Source organism: Cotesia glomerata, linkage group LG7, assembly GCF_020080835.1.
Source record: "Cotesia glomerata isolate CgM1 linkage group LG7, MPM_Cglom_v2.3, whole genome shotgun sequence".
Taxonomy (NCBI): Eukaryota; Metazoa; Arthropoda; class Insecta; order Hymenoptera; family Braconidae; genus Cotesia; species Cotesia glomerata.
In genome coordinates this window covers 23,225,314-23,250,113 of record NC_058164.1, presented here as the reverse complement: position 1 = coordinate 23,250,113, position 24,800 = coordinate 23,225,314, and the positions used below count along the sequence as shown (strand labels likewise).

Sequence of the window (24,800 nt, the reverse complement as noted above, 5' to 3'; positions counted from 1 at the left end):
ATAAGACTATTAAGAAAAAAAATTTCTTATTTCTTTACAAAAAGATATAAAATAAAAAAATAAAAAAATTCAAGTAATCGATTTGATTGTATTTGATTTTCGGAAATTAAAAAAAATTTTATTGTAAATTTGAAAATTAAAAAAAAAATTTTGGAACGTACTTGGTGTGCGTCATTGTGTATTTCAATTTTTTTAAAGTCCTAGTAAATAGATTTTACGAATTTCATTAAAAGTAAAATATTTTGCAACCACGCACACTAAATACGTTCCAAAATTTTTTTCTTAATTTTCAAATTTACAATAAAATTTTTTTTAATTTCCGAAAATCAAATACAATCATATCGGTTACTTGAATTTTTTTATTTTTTTATTTTATATCTTTTTGTAAAGAAATAAGAAATTTTTTTTTCTTAATAGTCTTATGAACGTGGACTTGGCGCGATTTTTTTTTACAGTGAAACTGTTTTTGTTCGGATTTTCTCAAGACAAGAAAATTAACTTCTATCAAGAACTAAATTTTTTGGAGCAAGAGGCTGAATTTTCTCAAAACAACAAGATTTTCTTGACAAATAAATTTTCTTGGATCAAGATCCGTATTTCTTAAAGCAAAGGAATTAATTTTGTTGGAATAAGTGAAATTTCTTGTCAAAAAAATTTTTTTTTTCGCTCAAGAAAATAATTAGGAAGAAAAATATTTTCTTTGCTCAAGTGAACCTTTTTTTCTGTGTAAACTTTAATTTAAAATAAAAAAAAATTTTTTTTTTTAATAAATTATATTCTGTATAATTCTTTTTTATCTCAAAAGCTAGTGGTAGTTTATTAGATAGAATAATCTTGGAATTATTAACGATTACTTCGTTAATTAATGCAATAGATAAAAATCATCTATTCTTATCAGTCTTAAATTAACAAAATAATTCCCTCGTACATTTTATTTACTGTCTCCTAACGATAATTCGTTAATTCTCCTTCGTTAATTCGTTCTAATAATCTCTTGATCACCTTTCAATAATCCCAAAAAAAAAAAGTATCAAGCCATAATAAAAACATCTTGCCTTTATAATACGCCTTGCGTCTTAAGAACATTCTACATTCTATACCAAGCAATAATATTTTTCTAAACAGCTGATCACACCTACGCACTCTCACCAGGCTCAGTGCGCAAGTATAAACCAACATATGTTACCCGTTTCCATTTCGTAAACTATCGCTGGTTGGTAGTAGGGATGCCAAACACGGTCGATACTAAAGCCGTGAGTTGAGCAAGCCCCCGTTTAGTTCGTTTTACTGTTCCTTAACACAAACAGTTCCCTAAAATTACAAACCCGCGATATTTGCGAGTACCAAGTGTAAGCAAGACACCATAGCTTGCTGAAAATAAATATCTAAAAAGAATAAAAGGAGTTCCGAGAAGTAACGTTGTCGAGAAATTCCACGAAGCTTAAAATAAAAGTGCGAGTTTTAGTGGATGGAACATTTCCACGAATAATTCAATTGTTTTTCTAAGAAGACGCTCAGAATTGGGACAAAGACTTCAGCTTCCAGAGGTCACTACTGCTCTGGGCGTTTAAAAATACCTCGTAAATAAATGAAAACTTTTACTTTGGAGAAAATAGTGGGCTTATAGCTGTAAATCAGTAAAATAAATCGAACTATTGGCTCAAGATATTTTTAACCTCTCAGTGATCGATTAAATAATAACCGAGTATGTAATCGCGTTGTTACGTAATCATCTGAAGGATTATCGAGTGGATAATTAGAGGCTAGATATATTTATTTATAAAACTCAATCAGGAGCAGATTGACCAGAAGTCGGGTTAATAAAAAAAACGTAATTAAAGTTCACAAACTGGCTCCGGAAGTAAGGATAAGGCAAATTGGAATGAGGGAGGACTTGTTGTCGATAATACGACACACTAGCAGCGACCATTTTTCTGAAGAGCTTTAGCAGGGCGTCGATAAGCTCATTTTGTTGTTTTTAGTAGTTTTCATTTTACAGATTTTTGGTATCAGTTTTATTGCTACTGATATTGATGTTTATTTCAATTGGTTGGATATTATCGACTAGGGGTTTCATTAGTTTTCAATAATTCCAGTTTTTACTGGTATCAGTGTAGGGTAATGCCCTGGGTTGCTGCATGTTTAGATCTTCTTGGTGGTCCTATTCTTGGATACTGCCTAGCTGTCCGAAGATTGGCGCTCCAAGTAGGACTGCTTCAAGAAGCTGCTAATAAAATTAACGAGGAGCTTATTATGAAGAGCGATCATAACAAAATCGACATGGCGCCTTGTACTGAAGACAAACGTGCAGGTAAATTTATTACTTTGGATAGATCTTTTATTAATCATCCACGATTTTCCAAATTCTATTTTTTGACATTGCATTTATACTGAGAAAAAATTTATTTTGAAAAAAAAAAAAAAAAGAGTAATTTTGTAATTAGAAATTAATTTTTTAAAAATTTTATTTCTTAACTGAAAAATTCAAAATTCTTCTGCAGTAAATTTTTTGTTGAAAAAAAATTTTATAAATTTGGGAAAAAAAATTTTGGATTGAAATCTGCAAATTGTTTATCTAAAATTATTTTTATCAAAAATCAATAAAGATTTACCAAATTCTATTTTTTGACATTGCATTTCTTCAAAAATTTTATATTTTTGACGCGCGGCTTAAAAAAAACTCAACACTATACTGAGAAAAAATTTATTTAGAAAAAAATGAGCAATTTTGTAATTAGAAATTAATTTTTTTTTAATTTTATTTCTTAGCTGAAAAATTCTAAACTTTTTATTGAAAAAAAGTTTTATCAATTTGGGAAAAAAAATTTTGAATTAAAATCCGCAAATTGTTTCTCAAAAATCAAAGATTTTCCAAATTCTATTTTTTGACATTGCATTTCTTCAAAAATTTTATATTTTTGACGCGTAGCTTAAAAAAAACTCAAAACTACACTGAGAAAAAATTTATTTTGAAAAAAATGAGCAATTTTGTAATTAGAAATTAATTTTTTAAAAATTGTATTTCTTAGAAGAATAAATCAAAATTTTTCTAGCAGAAAAATTTTTATTAAATAAAAGATTTATAAATTTGGGAAAAAATAATTTCGGATTAAAATTCGCAAGTTGTTTATCTAAAAATGTTTTTTTTCTAATGTCAAAATCCAAAATTTTTTAATTTTTACTAAATTTAATCTTTTTTGAAATCAATTTTTTTTTCTCTATTAAATTAAGTAAATTTTTTAAAATTTTAATCATTTAATAGTTAAATATAGACAAAATTAAATTATCATTCAATTTATCATAATAACCTAAATCATTTGGACTAATCAATTTTATTACAAACTCAACTATTTGATAGACTACAATTACCTAATTCATTTTAATCATAATTATTTTAAAGAAGTAAATTCATAGCTTACTAACAAAAACAAATTGTTTTTTTTTTATTTGTATCTTCGCACGTCAATAGCATTTTTATAACCTCGCCCACAGATGAAACTTGTTTACTGTAATTAAATTTGTTGCTTGAAAACAAAGGGCTCGCCAAAACCTGTTCTGCCGACCGGTTATGTTCGCGCAGAATTAAAGACGTAATTTTATTATTTTTACTCTGCAAGAAAGCTAGTTAGCTTGATAAAAAAAAATGTTTTTTTATACTACAAGTAATTTAACCTACAAGTAATTTAACACATTGATGATTTCAATACTTTTTTTTTTTAAATTCAAATACCTATTTTGAAATTTTGATAACTTGATGATTAACATTTGTGGTAACGTCGGTTTAGGATATTACCGACGTTTTTTTTTATAAAATTATAAAAAATGCTAAAAATTAATATGTTCATTCCTGCTCATTTATCAAAATATTATAATCTTGATAATCATTAATTAATCAATTTATGTGGAGAAAATTCCATCAGAAAAATACTCGCACAAATACTGTCGGATTTTAACCTTAAATATTAAGTATTTTAATTTCGTGATGAATTTCTTCTTTTATTGAAATATTTAATCTGATTATTATTTCGATTATTGACAATTATTTTTACCGAAAACTTATACACTAAAAAAAAAAAAATAACTTGAATTAAGAGAAATATTCTTGAACCAAGAAAATAATTTTTTTGCCCTCCGGGTGGAAAGTGACAACTTTCGTCCCACTGCGCTAAACTAAGTTGCCGCTTTCCGCCTTCGTCGGACAAAATAGTATATTACATACCTAGGCCAGTAAAATAAGAAAAGTCTCAGATCACATGTAATTGTTGGCCGAGGCGAAGCCGAGGTTGACAAACATGTGATCTGAGGCTTTCTTATTTACTGGCCAAGGTGTGTATACTATTTTTCTACTCGACGTAGCTGGAATGTGGCAACTTTGTTTAGCGCAGCGGCCAGAAAGTTGCCACTTTCCGGCCGGAGGGCAGAAAAAATAGTATACACTCCACGGGAAGTAAATAAGAAAGCCTCAGATCACATGTTTGTTGACCTCGGCTTCGCCTCGGCCAACAATTACATGTGATCTGAGACATTTCTTACTTTACTTCCCTAGGTGTGTAATATACTATTTAGTTCAAGAATTTTTCTGCTCAAATCAAAAAGATCAAGTTTTTAAAAATTATTTACTTAATTCAAATTCATTTTTTTTTCCTGTATAGGACCGTAAATGCGAAAGAAATTATCAAATTTAAAGGAATAAATAATTTAATAGTAAATATTAGTCTAGGATATTAAATATAATTTATTGCATGCCTCATAGCGCGAAGCGCATGAGGTAGTGCTTTATTCCCGACTCGTCAAGGCCAAGCAATTTTGTGATCTTTAAATGCCTCTATTACAACCATATTGCACTTATACAATAACATGAGTAGATTGACATCAAGAAAAAACTTAAATTAAACCATTTCATACTTTTTAAAAATCATTTTATGTTGCTACTTTGAAAAAATAAACGTTTCGAAAAAAATTTTGTATGTACCAACGATTACTCTCAAACAAAATCACATATCGAGACCGGATTTTTTTCATTAGTTCTATAATTCGATAAACTCGTGCCGTATTTCATATCAGTAGCCTAGTTTACGTCGTTTATTTTTTTTTCTAATGAATTTTATTAAAATTTACTATGATACACATGTATAAAAACAAAAGAACTTTTCTTATTTTCCTCGCGTGAAAACTATGGCGCCACTTAAGGAAGTTCGAGCGTAACTAATGAGTCAAAATAGTGTTAAAATTTTTTTTAAATTTTAGTCTTCCCAATATTCGTCAAAATCCTCTATTTTAATTTAAAATAATTAAAAAAATTTAACAATTGATGATTTTTAACTATTTAATAAAGTAAAGTAATAAAATGACTTTGGTATTCATTACTTGCCGGAATAAATAAACAGATTTGGCAATAGCGCGTTTGATTATACCCATAACTGAGACGTGGATGAGAGTGTGAGTTAAACATTTCTCTCTCTGTAACTATATTTCTATCCTTTTCTTTTTTATCAGCTGTTGACGCGATGTTGTCAAATCTTTATTCGAATAAATGGCTGACGATAAACGAGTCACAAACATAAAATTTGACTTTCGATATTTCAAAAATTAGTTGAGGCTGGCAATAGCCTGGTCGGTTCAGTGCCCGCTTTTCGAAAGAGTGGGACCCGGGTTCGATCCCGACACGCACCAATATTTTTCAGTGATTATAAATAAAAATATGTGCGTTAATGTTGCCAGCCTCTGGAGGTGACAGAGATAGCCGGGCGGCACACGTCTGACTTGGGTGATCACCCATTTAAGCAACAACTTGAATGAGTGATCACTCTACCCTGATAGCCACAGTTTCAGACCAACCAAGTTGGTGTCAGATAGTTGCCACCAACTTAGCGGCAACTTGTGGTCAGCTTCCGAATTTGTAACTGTTGGTGTCAAGTTGGCTACAAGTTTCTGAGAAAAACAAGACCAATATACTGCCGCAATATGTCGCCAAATTTCTTGAGAAACTTGTCGTCAACTTGGTGCGAAAGAGTTTCGAAAGCAATTTTTGCCGACAACTTGGTGACAACTTGGTGAACAACCGAGTTCATTTCCACGACTTGCCACCAAGTTGGTGACAAGTTGCGGCAGTAAATCGACGGAAAGTTGCGACCAACTTGGCTATCAGGGTAGTCAGCGTTGGCTAGCGCGAGGGATCTCTGCACACTAGGATAGGGGCCTAATGCTCCAGTGGTCGATAAAGAAGAATTTCTTATCAATCACTGTAGACTTAACCCAGCTCCGACTGTACTAACGTGGGTTTTTTCTGTGGTTTCCCCATGTTTCTGCTCCAATACCCGAGTGGTAAGGACCAGGGTGAATGCGGTACAGAAGGCACAAGTCGGTCCACAGCCGCATTAAGAAGTGTGTGTTGGGAATGAAAAAATCCCGACATGCAGGGGGGTGGGGTCAAAAGAAGTAGTGAGTATAATGAAGTGATAATAATGATGGAAGTAAATACAAAGTAGAGCTGGGAAAAAAGTATGTTGTGTAACAAAGGGAAGTGAAAAATAATACCCCACCCTCCCTTGTAAAACACTGCCCAGGTGATACAAGTAAAACCTCCATTATTATTATTATTTCAAAAATTATATCGGTAATGTATTATTACTAAATTGTTTTTATATTTTGCAATAATTCAAGTTTCTTGTGTATAGTTTTTTATCCATTAAAGTTGGGAGGTTAATATTGAAAAAAATAATTGAAGGTCTCGACAAAAGTTTGTCCGCCATAAGAGCCCGTGTATAAGGAGATAAAATATGTGATTTTTTAAATTTAATATCTAAGTAACTAAACGGTGAATCTTTTTTAAATTTTGGGATTAGATAAATGACGTATTTATTTATACGTATACTTAATTTCAAAGTTCAAAGTTGGAAATTATTTTTTACATTAGATTCGCTCGAACCTCCTTAATCAAGCTAGATTTTTTTAGACTGCTTGCGTGCATAAGAAAAAAAATAGGTGCCAATAATAACCTAATTATTTTATTTTCTCTTAAAAATCAATTGCACAATTTATTTTTCGCTTAAAAAATTAATGAGCGTTATAAGGCGTCCACTTTTGGATTGTCACTTTGTTGTTCCAAACTCGACTTTGTATCTCAAGAAAATAATATACTCATGATTAAAATTGCACGCCTCATAGCGCAAAGCGCGTGAGATAGTGCTTTACTCCCGACTCGTCAAGGTCAAGCAATTTTTTGATCTTTAAATGCCTTTATTACAACCATATTGCACTTATACAATGAAATAACTTATCGAATTTTTGTAAATTGCATTTTAAAGCCCATTAATTTAAACGAGCTTTAATTTTCATGTTATTTCATTCTCCTCGACTAAAAATAACCTATTCATCTATAGATATTTAATGATATTTTACTATTGCATTCGTATTAACTTAGGGAAAAGGGCTTCTATCAGTGTGATTGAAGTATTTGTATTATTTATGTTGTGATTTTATTTGAGTAGGAAATCTACTTCCATTTCGGCTGCCGAATGGCACTTTTTTTTATTATTTTAAAATAAAAAATAAATTTTAATATTTAAAAAAAATTGAACAAATATTTTTGTTAGTTTCTATAATTAACATTTTTCGATGAATTTTTTTTACATTAATTTTTTAGTAGATTTTATAAAAATCTAACTATTGCAGCCGTCCTCATGGCGCAACTTTGAAAAAATTTAGTCGTTTTCTGACTCAGTTTGTCGAGCTGAGTCAGAAAATGTATATAGTTCAAAAGTTTATATATGTATGTATTTATATATATATATATATATATATAATATATATATATATATATATATATATATATATATATATATATATATATATATATATATATATACGATATAACGCGGCTTGTCAGCACGATAGCGTTTTCAATTTATAACCGATTCTTATCAAACTCAACATGCTTTATCTATCGATCAAGACCAAGGTTAAGTTCGAAGATGAGCTTAATCGGGCGAGTAATTTGGAAATGACAGGATTTTGAAATTTTGAAAATCGTAAAAATTGATGTTTTTACTACTTCAACTTGATATAATTACTGATCGAGACAAGATATAAAAATTCGGTAAAATGCATCGTAAAGCTCTTTTAATAAGATTCAATTTCCACTACTCAGAAGTGGTAATAGCCTCAATATTACTCCTTTTAGAATTTGTTTAATGAAACAGTTTTACTGTTGCAGCCGTTTTAGAATTATTGTCTGCATCATAGCTTAATCATGATGTAAATTCAATAATTACGATAATGATTAGTCTTTCGTGTAATGTTTTCAGGTAATTCGTCAGTAACTATGTCACAAATTAGTTCTAAATATTGTTTTCTTTAATTAAAATTTTATCCGGTTTCAAAAATCTGATTGATTTGCAAATTGTTGTTCCTAAGCAGTTATTTAAAATTTGGTCATTTATAATTCAAATTTTATAATCTTTGCAATTCTTTGAGAAACTTTTTCTTCAAAAGTTAATTTTTTTTCCAAAATTTGTTCTAAATAGTTTTAAATTTATTATTGAATTTTGTTTTTAATTCATAAATTAAGTTATACATTATTAGTGTTATTATATTATTTTATTAAAAATCAATTTTCTTTATTTGAAAAATCTACTTCCATTTCGGCTGCCGAATGGCCTTTTTTTTATTAAGAAGTTATAAAAATTTCCATGCGTCAGTTAATTTCAGTAACATTTGAGTAATTAATTAATTTCAACGTAGTAATGTTAATAATTTATTATTTTTTACTTATGTTACGTTACACAATAAAAAATGTTACGTCATTTTTATTTTTTTTGTGCAGCATATAGTAATATAATTAAACGCTTATTGTATTTAAAATATAAAAGATAAAATTTTTTTGAAAAATACTCACAAACTTAAACTTGAAATAAATTGTTTGAAGTATTGGTTAGCAATTTAAAATGTAAAATTTGCTTTAGCTAAATAAAAATTTAATTTAATCTAAAAATTCTTCAACGGCTGGATTAAATTTCATATTTAGAAGATTAAATACATTAAATAAACTTGTTTTTTTTTTGCTACAAAATAATTAAAATTCTGACGGATTTTGCATAACTTATACTTGGCTATAATACCCCGCAAATTCAAGCGGCAAATAATTTTTTTTACACAATCAAAGTAAACGTATATAATTACCTACTAAAACTTCTAATCTCTGAATAAATAATAATTGCTATGGCGTAACATTGAAAGTAAAATTATCACCGATTTGAAAGAATCGCTTATCACTTAAATAAATAAATCCGGAATTTTTTATTTTTATGTAAGTAAATCTATTTACAATAATTGAGTATTATTTAAATTGAAAAAACAAATACGTGCACGAGCATTGCTTCCTTATTAGACGATAAATATTTATGAGAAAAAATCAACTACTGAAACAAAAATGTTGTAAACAAGGCGTGACCTTTAGTTAATCTAATAAATGATATATTCACTTTTGATCTACTTATATTTCCCTGTTTAGTGTATGTTAAGATATGCAGTATGTGTTTGTACAAAAAAAAACTGCTAGACACACAAAAAATTAATCTGTAATTTTAATGCAAAATTTAATTAATTAATTAAAAAATAAACGTTATTTATTCAAGAACAAAATTATTTTCAATTCTTGATTCAAAAATTATTTTTTTAAGGTAGAGAAATTTTACAAAAGTTTGTAAAATCCAAAAATGCATGCCTCATAACGCTCATTCATTTTTCAAGCAAAAAATAAATTGTGTAATTAATTTTTAAAAGAAAAAAAAAATAATTAAGTTATTTCTTATAGAGTATTTTCTATTTTTTTTAATTATTGGCGCCCGTTTTTCTTGTCATACGCGCAAGTAGTCTAAAAAAATCTAGGTTGATTAAAAGGCGCCATAGTTTTCACGTGAGAAAAATAAGAAAAGTTCTTTTGTTTTTGTACATGTGTATCTAATAAAAAAAATGTGAACTAATGAAAAAAATCCGGTCGCGATATATGATTTTGTTCGAGAGTAATCGTTGGTACATCCAAATTTTTTTGCGAAGCGTTTATTTTTTCAAAGTAGCAACATAAAATGATTTTTAAAAAGTATGAAATGGTTTACTTTAAGTTTTTTCTCGATGTAAATCTACTTATATTTTTGTATAAGTGCAATATGGTTGTAATAGAGGCATTGAAAGATCACAAAATTGCTCGACCTTGACGAGTCGGGAGTAAAGCACTACCTCACGCGCTTCGCGCTATGAGGCGTGCAATAAATTATATTTAATATCCTAGACTGATATTGACTATTAAATTATTTATTCCTTGAAATTCGATAATTTTTTTCGCTTTTACGGTCCTATACAGAAAAAAAATTAATTTGAATCAAGTAAATAATTTTAAAGAACTTGATCTTCTTGATTTGAGCAGAAACATTCTTGAACTAAAAATTATTTTCTTGGTTCAAGAATATTTCTCTTAATTCAAGTTAATTTTTTTTTTAGTATATAAGTTTTTGGTAAAAATAATTGTCAATAATCGAAACAATAATCAGATTAAATATTTCAATAAAAGAAGAAATTCATCACGAAATTAAAATACTTAACATTTAAGATTAAAATCCGACAGTATTTGTGCGAGTATTTTTCTGATGGAATTTTCTCCACTTAAATTGATTAATTAATAATTATCAAGGTTATAATATTTTAGCAAATGAGCAGGAATGAATGTATTTTCAGCATTTTTTATAATTTTATATTCTGCAATAGCGAAACGTTTCAAAAATGGCTCGCATAGGTTCGTCAGTTTTTCAAATTCTTACAATTGAAATAATTAGCGATATTTAACTTTTTAAACCTGATTTCATTCCCCGAATTGAGTTCAAGCTTGCGTTAATTTTTCACGCCGACTTAATTGTCAATGATAATTGTTTGCTAACCTTAACGTGTAAGTAATAAGCCATTTTTCAGTTTGTCGCACGAACAAACGGGATGGTTGACCTCCTTTACTTATCGTCATCATTTTTGTCGTACGATGTTTTATTTATGTCTCGTGAATTAATTACCTGATTTTGGTAATCTTATTTTGATAAGTAATCTTTTTATCATTTCGCCGACTATTATTATGATTATTATCATTACTTTCGATAATTTTGTAAGTTTTCTTGTGACGCTTATTTAATATTTTTACAATATTTATCTTGAATATAAATATTTTTATAAAGAAAAAGAAAAAAAAATAAAGAACTAACTCGACGTAATTTAAAACTATTATGCTTAGACAAGCCTTCTTCTCATTTTTATTTTCTTTTTTTTTTTTATTTCTCGACATTAAACTTTTTATTTATAAACACTGTGAGAAAAAATTAGCAGTGTTATAATAAAAAATAAAATTGTTGAAAATTTCCAAGAAATTGATTTCTTGTCACAACAAAGACCATTTTTTAAAAAAAAAATTTTTTTTAAACTATGAAATTATTGTCTAGGGTGGTGCTTATAGTACCATACGAAATTTTATAGTATCAACTCAAAATAGACTGATTCAAACAATTATTACAGATGAAAATTCTAATGTTCTAAATATACAAAAAACTTTCATTGTTAACTCACTCATTTTCTATTTCGATAATTGCAGGCAAAAACTTTCAAATACTTATTTTAATACTATAAATAAATCGATTTCACTTTCCAAAATCAATAAAAACATTCCAAGTTAAAGTGCAAAATTCGCGGGATTTAAACATTTTAATATGTTATCAAACGGATTGAAATATTTTGTTGGAACAATTAAATTACTAAAGATGAGGCTAATTTGATGAATAAAGCAATGTGACTTATGATTTCTCTAAACTACTACTATAAATTAATTATAATATAAACAAGCTTTCTTGAATTGTATACTGATAAAAAAAAAGTCACAAGAATATATATTTTTGATAATTTTCAAGAATATATTTTCTTGTCTTAAGAATTGATCGAATTATTTTTTGTTTAATTCAAGTGAACCTATTCGTTTGTTAATCTATCAAAATTAATACCAATATTTTATTATCATGATAGATATTAATATTCTTTTGTCAAAAAAACCAAAATTTATTTTAAACGATTCTTAGGCCAAGAAATTTTATTCTGGATAAAAAAATTTTTTTTTCTCAGTGTAATTTAATTTATACCAGTTGTATGAACAGATGTTCTGCATCTCTATAGGACAGATACGTCATGTATTATATTATATATTGATATTCTGTAAAATTTTTCTGGTTAAATAAATAAATAATGAAAATAAAAAGTACTATTATAAATTTTTAATTTTCTTATTTCGAATCAAAGTTAGTATCTAATTTGTAAATTATATAAATTAATTGATGACAACTAATCAACCGACTTATCAATTCATTAAAAACATCGAATACTTGCAATCGTCAGCATGACATAAAAGTAAATATTATTCAAAGTTATCAATGAAAAATATACTTATCTAACTCGTTATTATTTGACAAATTAGCTATCTGATATCTTATGTTATCTCTTCTTTACTATTTATAGTACTTAATCCAACTATTTTCTTCTTTTTATGCCGCAGGTGAAAGAAAAATAATGAATATTTTCAAGCTATTTATCGGGAGGATTAAATTTATCTTAAAAGAATATATATCTTCTATTGTACCAAAGTCTGAGCAGAGTAATTAGTGCAATTGTTGCAGTGATTAATGTGTTATTTAATTTATAAATATTTACTTACTCGTCACTTAAACACTAGATTATTTTGATAAATACTTTTTTCTTCTTCCTCTGCGAATAAAAAAAAATTGTCTGATTGTTTTTTATAAAAATATTTAAACACGCTGGAAGAAAATGTTTATAAACATTTCAATTTATTATTATTGCTGACTACAATAATTGACGTATGAGTTTGCCGATTATTCAATTTACTTTAAACAAATAAATTGACAAAGAGATTTTCAAAATTGCGCGGAAAATTTTGGATTTATGTTTACAACAATTTATTTCTTTATCAGAAAAAATATTTTCAGATGTCTTATCTTCTGTATGATTATTAATCAATAATTTATTATTTAAAATTGAAAATAGTAATTAGAAGTTTGAATATTAGGCGCGAACTGCTGCAATTGTGACAAGAAATTTCCTTTTCTCAAAATCTTTTCATTTTTCCGCGATTTAATTATTAAAATCAACAGAGTTGTACTTAGTAGCGTGTTCTATGATGGAGTGAAAAAAATCTTTGAAAAACTCTGAAGCGATGAAAAAATAACTTTGTTTCTCTGAAAACCGTAAAAATGGCGGCTCAGAGGCCTAAATTCTAACACTACCGAGCTATAATTGAAACGCGAGTTTCATAAATCATTTTTAATTAATAAAACTCTGATTTGTTTCATCAATGATCGTTATTTGACTTTACAAACGCAGAATTTTAATTATTTTAACGTTTTTTTGAGTTATAAACCGTGATACCACATATTTAGTGTGGTTATAACTTCACCGGCGTTGAGAATTATAAAGTAGTATCTCGCTTGACTTGTAGATGTCAGTTTCGCCGAGCAACTCACTAGTGACGTCACACGTGTTACTATTCCGGCAGATTTAAGTGTTTCAGTAAAGGCCCTGAGCTGACTGCGTGGTAAAAAATACATTTTGAACAAATTATCGTGAAATTTATATTATGTTACACTAAATTGAACATTATTTTTAATCAATGGGTCAAGGTATTTATAATAATATAATTTTTCAATATCAATAGTTAATATTAAAAAATTTTAGCAGTACTAAAAAAAAAGTGTATAATTATACGCAAGCATAATTTTATAAAAATATATTTTTGTTTGTATATGTAAGAATGAAAACTTGTGTATAGTTATACAAAACTCTTCACAATTATTAATATAATGTATAGGGCCTCAATCTCGAAACAATAACAATTGGGCCGTTCGGTTCCGCACGGTGAAAATCGGATGTTTCCGTTGCGCGTCACTACACCGCCATGTTTGTTTCCACTTAGTGTGATTTGATGAATGATATTTTTCTCTATATTAGAATAAAAATAAAAATTTTTCAAACAAATAAAATCAATAAATAAAATTAATTCTAAAAACTTACTTAAATTATTAAGAACAAAAAAGAAAAACTTTATAATTATTTTCAATGGAAAAAAGCTAGATCATCATCGGTGTCAAATTTTGTCATAAAAATGATTCAGTATATACAACACGTGTCCAGTAAATTAAGTTTTATCTATTTATAATTGCACAATACATAATAGACAACCGTACCGACATACAGGAAAAACGTGAGGTTGCTATTCAAATTCACGCTATTTCATTTTTTAATTATTCATTGAGTTAGTCATTGAAAATAATTAATACATTCATTTTTTATTAATAATAATAATAATAATAATAATATTTTTAATTTTTTAATTATTATTATTATTTTTTTAATTTTAATTTTAATTTTTATTATTATCATCATTATTAATTATGGACATACTTTTAATATTCATAATAATGATACTTTTTAAAATCAGTCCGTATTATCAAAAATTAATTCTGAGATAACTCATCTGACACTAATGATATTTTTATTATTTTTAAAGATAATACTTTAATAATTATTGTAATTATCCATTGAAGAAATTTTTATCAGTGTTTTTAAATAAAGGGGAATTATTTTTTTTTTTATTTTATTTATTAATTGAGTTTTAATTTCACTTTTTATCCCGAGATGGACCAAATCCTCAATGACAGCAGTAAAATGAAACGATTTGTTGACATGATTAATAAAATAAAATTAAAAATATAGTTTGTATTCGGAAATTAAAGTATTTATGAATTTACAGTCCTGTTAATGATCTATTTATTTGAAATTATATTCTGTAAATTTTATCCTGATCCGTCGCTTAGGACTAAATAGTTAAAGCGACGTTAAATAAATAAAATAAATAAAAAAACAATTTTACTTTTGAGGAATAAATTTTTTTGAGTTATTTATTTACAGACACGGAAATAAAAATAAGAGTTAATAAAAATACTCATAGAGAATAATAATAATTTTAAAAATATAAATCCAAAAATAAAGTCTTTATTAACTTATTTTTAACTTTAAAACAAAAATCTTGAGCCAAGAAAATTTTCTTCAATTCAAAGAACCCACATGTAGTTTATGTAAATCTTTTAAAGTTCTTTATCTCTTAGAACAAGCAAGCTAACAAAGAACAAAAATACTTACTAATTTTCATATATAATTAAAACTACAAAAAGAAGCCAAAAAACTAAGAACAACGCGTCATTCATTTTGTAGCAACACGTGACTATTGAAAGTCAACAAATTTCTTCAATTTGCATATCGAATATCTAATTGCCATTTAGATCTCATTCGTCAGAAGTGAATCATGTTTTTTTACATAAAGAAATTAATAGCGATAATGATAACTAGCAACATTGTAGTCACTATGTTTTGTTCCCTCACGGTTTTGGAAATGCCGTAAAGATTCGGTATTTATACGATACACTGATAGAACGATTTGTTTATAGTTAAAAATAGTTGTTAATATTTAACAAATCATTTATTAGAGCCCACTTTTTAGTCCTTAACAAATATTTCTTAGTATTTAAAAAGATTTATTAATATTTAATAAATGAATATCAGATTTATTAAATACAAACAAATCATTTTAAATACTAAGAAATATTTGTTTGATACTAAAAAGTGGTCTTTAATAAATGATTTATTAACTATTAACAAATATTATTTAATACAAATAAATCCTTCTATCAGTGTATAAATGCTGTATTTTTACCGTAATACTCCAGTTATTTTAGCCAGTTTTTTTGTCGAATTATCACGAACAAATTACGAAATAAATTCAGAATATTTACGGCAATACAATAGAAAAATTACGGTATATTAACAGCATTTAAACCGTAAATGTACCGCATATTTACTGTATATCTGCGGCAATATTGCAGCAAAAAAAAAACCGGAAAAGAAGATCCCTACTTTCTATTACCGGCAAAATACCAAAAATATGCTGCTTTACTACTATTTTTCAATAGTTTAAAATTTTTTTTTATAATATTATAAATTATCATGAATAATTTTTAAGAGGTTGATAAATTAATTTCTCTATTATTATTATCATTTTTTTTGTCCAGACCGGGATTCGAACCCGGATCATTTAGTTACGCGCCGAAGGCTCTACCAGTTGAGCTATCAGAGACACTATCCGTATCTATTTACTCAGTCACCTAATAAGACTCACCGAGTAATAAACACACCCGTCCATCTTACGGTAGAAAGCATTATATCTTTAATTATATCAGTATAAACGTGGCAAAATTGCAGTATATCTTCGGTATTTTTACCGTAGAGATACGATTTTATTATTGTAAAATTATAGATTTTTTACGGTAAAAGTTCTAGAGTTTTACGGTAATTTTATCGTATTATTTCTGAACTTTGCAGCAAAAGTACGGTAGAAATGCTGTATAACTATAGTAAAAAAAAACTGGCCAAAATGACCACAGAAATTCCGTATTATTTCAGAATTATAACGGTAAATTTATGGTTAACGCATTAATACCGAAAATTTACGGTATTTCAAAACCGCGAGGGTTAAATAATGATTTTTGTTAAATTGTACTGTACTTTCTTAAACGTTGACGATTTTAAAGATATAAGCTCATCCCCATGTTACACTCATCAAGAGCTTTCATTTGAGTACTCACATGCATTTTTTAATATTTTTCATATATACATATATACAATATATGTAAATATATAAAAAATTGATGTGGGTATTTAAATGAAAGGTCTTGATGAGTGCAACATCGAGATGAGCTTATATCTTTAAAAATGTCAATAGTTCACAAGATATTTGTTAAATTGTACTGTACTTTCTTAACTATTGACATTTTTAAAGATATAAGCTCATCCTGATGTTACACTCATCAAGAGCTTTCATTTGAGTACCCACATGCATTTTTATATATTTTTCATATATACATATATATATAATATATAAATATATGAAAAATTGATGTGGGTATTTAAATGAAAGGTCTCGATTAGTGTAACATCGGGATGCGCTTATATCTTTAAAAATGTCAATAGTTTACAAGATACAAGGTCATTTCTTAATTATGTATTTAGAGATAGAGCATTTTCAAATGCAGCATAAATACTTCATTATAAATCATTATAAACTGAATATTAGTGAGAATAATATAAAACCTTGAAAAGGCACAACTCAAGGTCAAGACCTATCTAATGATACCAAATTTAATCATAAAAATCTATTTTATCATATAAATACACTGGCCACAAAATTTTTCTTATTCTTTTAATGATATAGATATTGATTATGAAAAGCAAAATTACCGTTGACGTTTCCTTAATAACCTAAAATTAGCTAAAAAATAACCTATTGTACACAAGAAATAATAATATACATAAATTTTGTCTTCGTACAAAATTTTCCGCTAATGCTGAGTACATGAGAGCTGAATAAACCGCCAATGTCTCAAAATAGTGATAGCATTTATATATATTTATGAATGTTAAATATTTGTTCAGTATTCGTCTGCTTTTCTGACGAGTCGAATCGTCTGACTCTGACTTAGCGCTTTCATGTAAGCTTAGCTTAATATAATTAACAGTTATGTGTGTCATAGGTAATTTTCAACGAAATTCTACGAATAGTTCTAATTGTTAATATTATTATTATTAATGATCATATAGATGAATTATCATTATTATTATCGTTAATAAGTGGTTAATATTGACTGTTGCAGAAAATCAAGAGTCTTCAACGCGACCTCAAGGTATCGTTAAATCTCCGCGAAAATTCGTAGGTGTTGTTATCGCTACTTCCGGATTACCAGCACGTGGAAAAACACAGGTTGCATCAAGTCTTGCCCGACGACTCAATTGGAATGGCGAGTCTGCTAAAGGTAATTTTTATTTATATAATTTTCATATATGCATACATAGATCTATACATTTAGTAAAAACAAGTGTCGCAATTAACGACACAAATAAAGTGAGTTATGTTATTTAATTACTTCTAAGTGTGATATATGATTGATAACATTTTTATTATTATGATACGCATTAAATTAACTACTTTCAGATCTTATTGCTTTAAGGGGTTACATGGGTTTCACGGTTTCAAAAAAATCGATTTTTTTTAAATATTTTATTAAATTCTACAACATCTCTAGAATATTGCGAAAGTTGCACGCTCAAGACGCTGTTGTGTTGTCACTCAAAACTTTAAACGCGTTTTTCTCAAAACTATGTTTTCAAATACGGTACCCACGATTTCTCTAGAACTACTCAACCGATCTTGATCAAATTTTAGACAGATCTTCGAGATATAATTTACAAGGTCTTGAACGAAAGATTTTTTTTTTCAATTATAACTATTTAAAAACAAAAATGTACATAAAAGTACATATTTTTAACTTCCCGCTAAGAAAATCGAAGATTTTCAAAAATCAGGAAGTTATTGTTTTCACCCCGTTTTGCAAAAATCGAGTTTTCATCAGATCTCAACGTTTTAAGGTCACAGGAAGCTTCCCTGACTATCCCCGTGAGGTTGTCACGGTGTGTGTGTGTGTGTGTGTGTGAAAGTATGTGAACCGCTTATAACTTTTGAACGGCTTGACCGATTTCATCGTGGTTGGTACCATTCGAAAGGGCTTGACCAAACTTAGATTTTGAAAACTAGTTGAACTGCTTCAGATCAATAGATTTTGAGAAATCTTCAAAAAACTGAAACAAAAAATTTTTTCAAATGTGGTTTTTTTGGAATAACTTTTAAACGGCTTGATGGTTCAATTCCAAAAACTAATCAGCTCTTAATCTCAAAAAACCACGTCGATGGCCACCAGTTCGGTCAAAATCGGTTGATTCGTTCGAGAGATATCGTGAACGAAAGAAAACCGAAAAAAGTGTTTTTTTCGGAATAACTCCAAAATTCCTAGCGCGATCAATTCAAAATTTGAGATTCTTTGTGAGGCTTGAAAAACTGCGTCGAATGTTGCTAACCACGTGAAAATCAGTTTATTCATTGAAGAGTTATTGCGGTTTAAAAATTCAAAAAATAGTTTCTTATCAAATCCCTATCAGACTTTTGAACTCGAAGAGCTGAAAAGCATAGGAAAGCAATCTCTTTGAGCTTGGAGAGCTCAAAATTACCCATAAATTGTATTTTTGAGCTCGAAGAGCTCAAAAACGTCATTGGTGCAATTTTAAGCGCCTAAGTATGGAATTAGCGGGAAGTTGCAGGGATGGCCTCGGAGAGCTCAAAATAACCCATAATTGTATTTTGAGCTCGAAGAGCTCAAAACATCATTGGTGCAATTTTAAGCGCCTAAGTATGGAATTAGCGGGAAGTTGCAGGGATGGCCTCGGAGAGCTCAAAATAACCCATAAATTGTATTTTTGAGCTCGAAGAGCTCAAAACATCATTGGTGCAATTTTAAGCGCCTAAGTATGGAATTAGCGGGAAGTTGCAGGGATGGCCTCGGAGAGCTCAAAATTACCCATAAATTGTATTTTTGAGCTCGAAGAGCTCAAAAACGTCATTGGTGCAATTTTAAGCGCCTAAGTATGGAATTAGCGGGAAGTTGCAGGGATGGCCTTCAGGGTCAACCGTTTTCCTAATTTTTTTTTTCACTTCAAATAATCCTGCTAGGAGTTCTGCTGATCACTGCTGATTAGCAGAGTTTTTAATATTTTTTTTTTTTTTACTTTCAGTAATCCCTTATAAAACATGTATCTTTAAGACAGTAAAAAATTTAAATAAAATATTTAATTTTTTCTATTAAAAAAAATTCTTGAAAATAAGCCATTTTTTCCCGGAAGAAACCCATGTAACCCCTTAACAACGTTTGAAGAATTTAAAAGATTGACTTATAATTGTTTTTTAATAAACTTAATTAACGTTGCTAAAATTCAATAACTTTATATTAAAAGTCATAATTATATAAATGTATTGCAACACTTGTTCTAAGGCTGATAATTAAATAAATAAATTTTTGGGGCAACTTTAGAATGTGAAAATTGTGGAACTGTGAAAAAAGATGATGACTATAGAATTATAAAAGCATCGACAAGTAGCCTTATTTAATAAAAACCTAAATAAATAAATATATATTTAGGTTTTTTAATAAAAAATTTTTTACCTAATAAAATAAAGCAATAACAAAAACATGTAAAAATTATATAAATTTATAACAGTTAACAGTATCTGATTAAGCAAAACTCGCGAGGAATTGTAAACGTATACATTTAATTACAATAGTACTTACAGTAAAGAAATAGCAAGAACTGATGTACAAATTTAATTATGTCAATAATTATCTTTAAACTGTAAAAGCATCGACAAGTAGCAGATAAATATTGCGCAACTAAAAACTGTAATCAAGAAAAAATAAAACTAACATTATTTTATCACTTTTAATTTAGATTTACATTTTCGACATCGTGCGCGAGAAAAAATTACTAGATCCATAAAAATCAGTTTTTTTCCCAGTTTATCGGTCTATGACCTCGACCACTTAAGATAGATTTATTGCATCACACTAAATTGGCAAAGATCAGGTTTGACATATGAAAATTGAGATACATGGTTCACTTACGTAACCGGTCTTCTAAATAATGAAAACATTTTAAGTGTCAGATAGAAACTGATGAGTCACAGCAAACAATAAATAAAAAAAATAAATTTTTTTTCGTTATATATTAGTTGAATATAACAGATAATTTAAAACAAAACAGAAAAAAAGATCAAATGGATTTTGAAGATTTTATGTCAGAATTAGATCCTTTTGAAGATGAATCTAGCAGCTTTGAAGATAACTTGACAGCTGTATTAACCAAAGATCTGTTGACTGATTCTGATGTCAATTACCTCAAACGTACACAATCTGAATTAGAAGAGAGATCAGCAAATCTTGAAAGACAAATGGATTCCGCTAATGACGAAAAACTTAAAATTGACAAAACTTTGATGACCCGTTACAAGAACGTCAATATTTTGCTGACGCGAATTGTTGATAAATTAATAGAAGTAGGTGAAACGGCAGCGGAGAATTTCGATATCTATAAAAAGGCGGAATTAAAGAAACCGTGTATTGATTTCTCTCCACAATCAGATGTGTGGTATATAAAAACCAGAGAATCTAGACCACAAAAGAATTCTAACAAAGAAGAGTCTAAAAATAGAATTCGATGGAAAGAATTTCGGAAGTGGCGCCAGAACCAGAGCCGTAAACCACTAGAGCCACCTGCTGACTACCAATTGATAAAGAAGGTAGCTGACGAACCCAAGACATTTGATAAGCAATTTTGGAGCACCGTTAAGTTTCCCAAATTCCTGCAGTTACATTACTTCTTACTGTGGGCCAAAGACAACAAAATGGTACCTTTGAAGCGAGCTTACGAAAATATTTTGATAGACATCGCGAGAACTGAAGAAAAATTGAAGATATTCTTGAGAAATGAAACGCCATTTGAGTACATGACTTTGTACCCCGCAATAAATAGCACGGAAAAGTTTGAGAAGTTTAAATACTTGAAGAATAAACTGCTAATTAGCGAAATAATGTACTGCTATTGCCTCTGTTTGCGCAATCGAGAGGTCTCTTCTGTCGTTAAGCTTGAAATAGATTTTGCTCTTTTGTCGAAAGAGGAAGGGTTGCTGTTGTATGAGGACGTCTTGGTGATCAAGGATAAGGCTGATGCGCTGAACTCCCCGATTCGGGAGGAAAAAGACAACTGCGAAGAACTGCGAGAAAGGATTAAAGATCTCAAGTGGAAATCTTACAGCAGCCGGGAGAAGGTCGCGAAAATTAGAAATAATTTGATTAATAATTTCGCGGGATATTGTGAGAAAAATTATGGGATCCTGATGCTGAAAGTCGATTCATACAAGAATCATGGTGAAATCAAGAAAGAACAAATGGAAAAATTTAAGAAGGAGTTGAGGAAATTAAAAGCTGACTTTAAAAACGAACTAAAAAAGTACAAATTTTACATAAAATTATATCACACAAATTTTAAATTAAACATTTAGTGATACGAAAGATTGATTTTAATTTAATGATTGAGATATTTTAGAATTATTTTTTAAACGAATATTGTGTCGATTAAGGCGTAAAAGACAAACTAGAGAGATACAACGATGTTGACCGTAAGACAGCCGAGAGCGGAGTGAGAACTAGCGAGCCCCCACTCCTGTAATTTAGGCGGAGAGGGGATAGCGCGTTTTGTTGTGCTGACTAGTGCTATAGTTTCGTTGTTTTTATGCCGTTAGCTTCTTTAAGGTAGTTCCAGCATGAAACCACTCTTCGACAAATTCGGCTGAAATTTTTTTCATGGGTTCAGAATAGCCTTATTTATAAATTCCTAAAATTTTATCATTTTTGACCGTTTAGATCGCGAGATATTTAAAAACAAAGTTCGCGATTTTGAGGCTCATATCTCATTTAAAGTATGTAAAATGTCCGGTCTCTCCAACTATTTTTTATTACATTAAAAAATTCTCTCGAGAGAATTGGAAAAAAGTAGGAGTGTGTTGAAAAATGTTTTTAGAATAAGTTAAAAAAAACAAAAAGTTTGGATAATCCAAATGTGCATGCCTTAAGCGCTCGTGTTATTTATAAATCTTTTAAAGTAGATAAAATATTAATCACAAAAAGAAAAGAAACTCAAGTTCATTTGAATTTTTCCGCGTGAATCGGAGAAAAAAACATCGAGACTACATTAGCGACATTCAGTATTATGCTATAGTATGGATATAGTTTCAGCTGCCTTAAAGCTGTATTTAGAACAAAAAATAACATATGACTGCTAAAAGACAACAAAATTTTCCTTGAGACCAACCAAAAAAAATTTATTGTAATTAGACGAAACGGCTTCAAGCTACAGTTTGTATTTCATGTGTTCGCAAGTAAATAATGAATCAATTAAAAAAAAAAATTAGGAAAACGGTTGACCCTGAAGGCCATCCCTGCAACTTCCCGCTAATTCCATACTTAGGCGCTTAAAAGTGCACCAATGGCGTTTTTGAGCTCTTCGAGCTCAAAAATACAATTTATGGGTTATTTTGAGCTCTCCAAGCTCAAAGAGATTGTTTTCCTATGCTTTTGAGCTCTTCGAGCTCAAAAGTCTGATAGGGATTTGATGACACTATTTTTTGAATTTTTAAACCGCAATAACTTTTCAATGAATAAACCGATTTTCACGTAATTGGCAGCATTTGACGCAGTTTTTTAAGCCTCACAAAGAATCTCAAATTTTGAATTGATCGCGCTAGGAATTTTGGAGTTGTTCCGAAATAACACTTTTTTCGGTTTTCTTTCGTTCACGATATCTCTCGAACGAATCAGCCGATTTTGACCGGACTGGTGGCGATCGACGTGGTTTTTTGAGGTTAAGAGCTGATTAGTTTTTGAAATTGAACTATTAAGCCGTTTAAAAGTTATTCCAAAAAAACCACATTTGAAAAAAACCACAACTGAAAAAAATTTTTTTTTCAGTTTTTTGAAGATTTCTCAAAATCTATTAATCTGAATCGGTCCAAATAGTTTTCAAAATCTAAGTTTGGTCAAGCCCTTTCGAATGGCACCAACCGCGATGAAATCGGTCAAGCCCTTCAAAAGTTATAAGCGGTTCACATACTTTCACACACACACACACACACACACACACACACACACACACACACACACACACACACACACACACACACACACACACACACACACATACATACAGACGCCGTGACAACCTCGCGGGGATAGTCAGAGAAGCTTCCTGTGACCTTCAAACGTCGAGATCTGATGAAAACTCGGTTTTTGCAAAACGGGGTGAAAACAATAACTTCCTGATTTTTGAAAATCTTCGATTTTCGTAGCGGGAAGTTAAAAATATTGCAAAAATGGATTTTTATTAAAGTATAGTGTTTACCCCGGTAGTGATTTGAAAAAATATGCACTACGAGCGCTTAAAAACCACTTTTTTATGTAATTATGTAAAAATAGTTGTTAAAAAAATTTTTTTAAATGATCAGTGATTATTTTCTTTTTAGAGCATCAATTAATATTAATATTTTATTTTCAGTGATGCGAGTAAGCGACTACCGTCGTAAAAAACTGGAGTTGTATGGCACTCACGAATTTTTCCGGCCTGACCATGCGGCAAATTCGGCACTAAGACTATTGGCAACCCGCGACGCCATGCAGGATTGTGCCGGATGGCTTTCATCTGGGAACACCGTAGCTGTAAGAAAAACAGACGCAAATTTAAAGATTTTAAAAAGTCATGACTTATTTTCATGACTTAGAGAGAGCAGTTTTGTTTATATTTTCTCTGAACACACATTAAGATCCTGGACGGTTGCCTGGTGACTAAGGAGCAACGCCGAGAGGTGTTCGAGTACTTCACCCAGCAGTTGGGCTACCGGATCCTCTTCGTCGAATGCATCTGCGAGGATCCTGCAGCCCTGGAGCGAAACTACCAGGAGGTGATTCAGCACAACGTAGACTTCTTGGGGATGGATCCTTCCTTAGCTGCGGAGGATCTCAAGCTCAAGGTCGCTCACTACGTCCACGCCTGGGAACCTATGGACGAGAAAAACTATCCCCGGATCACCATCGATACCGTCAGTTTGGAGATGCGCGCTCACAAGATCACCGGACATGTTGAGACCAGTGTTCTAGGGTATCTTGGGAGTGTCACTGCTAAACCTCATACTCTGTACTTTTCTCGGGTAAGTTAGCGATCGA

The 24,800-nt window shown here is 29.5% G+C and overlaps 1 protein-coding gene across 2 annotated transcripts in view; it reads left to right on the top strand.

The window, feature by feature from the left end:
- Positions 1-1,264: 1,264 nt before the first annotated feature.
- The window catches only part of LOC123269519 (6-phosphofructo-2-kinase/fructose-2,6-bisphosphatase-like), a 30,902-nt gene continuing 7,366 nt past the window's right edge, over positions 1,265-24,800 (top strand). The window contains exons 1-4 of one of the 2 annotated variants that reach the window (XM_044735272.1): positions 1,265-2,311; positions 17,799-17,957; positions 24,136-24,296; positions 24,401-24,784. In XM_044735272.1, coding sequence (XP_044591207.1) covers positions 2,122-2,311; positions 17,799-17,957; positions 24,136-24,296; positions 24,401-24,784 — 894 coding nt within the window. In that variant the 5' untranslated portion in view covers positions 1,265-2,121. Of the gene's footprint in view, positions 2,312-17,527; positions 17,679-17,798; positions 17,958-24,135; positions 24,297-24,400; positions 24,785-24,800 lie in introns of those variants that run through there. The other variant, XM_044735273.1, reaches the window with a different exon arrangement.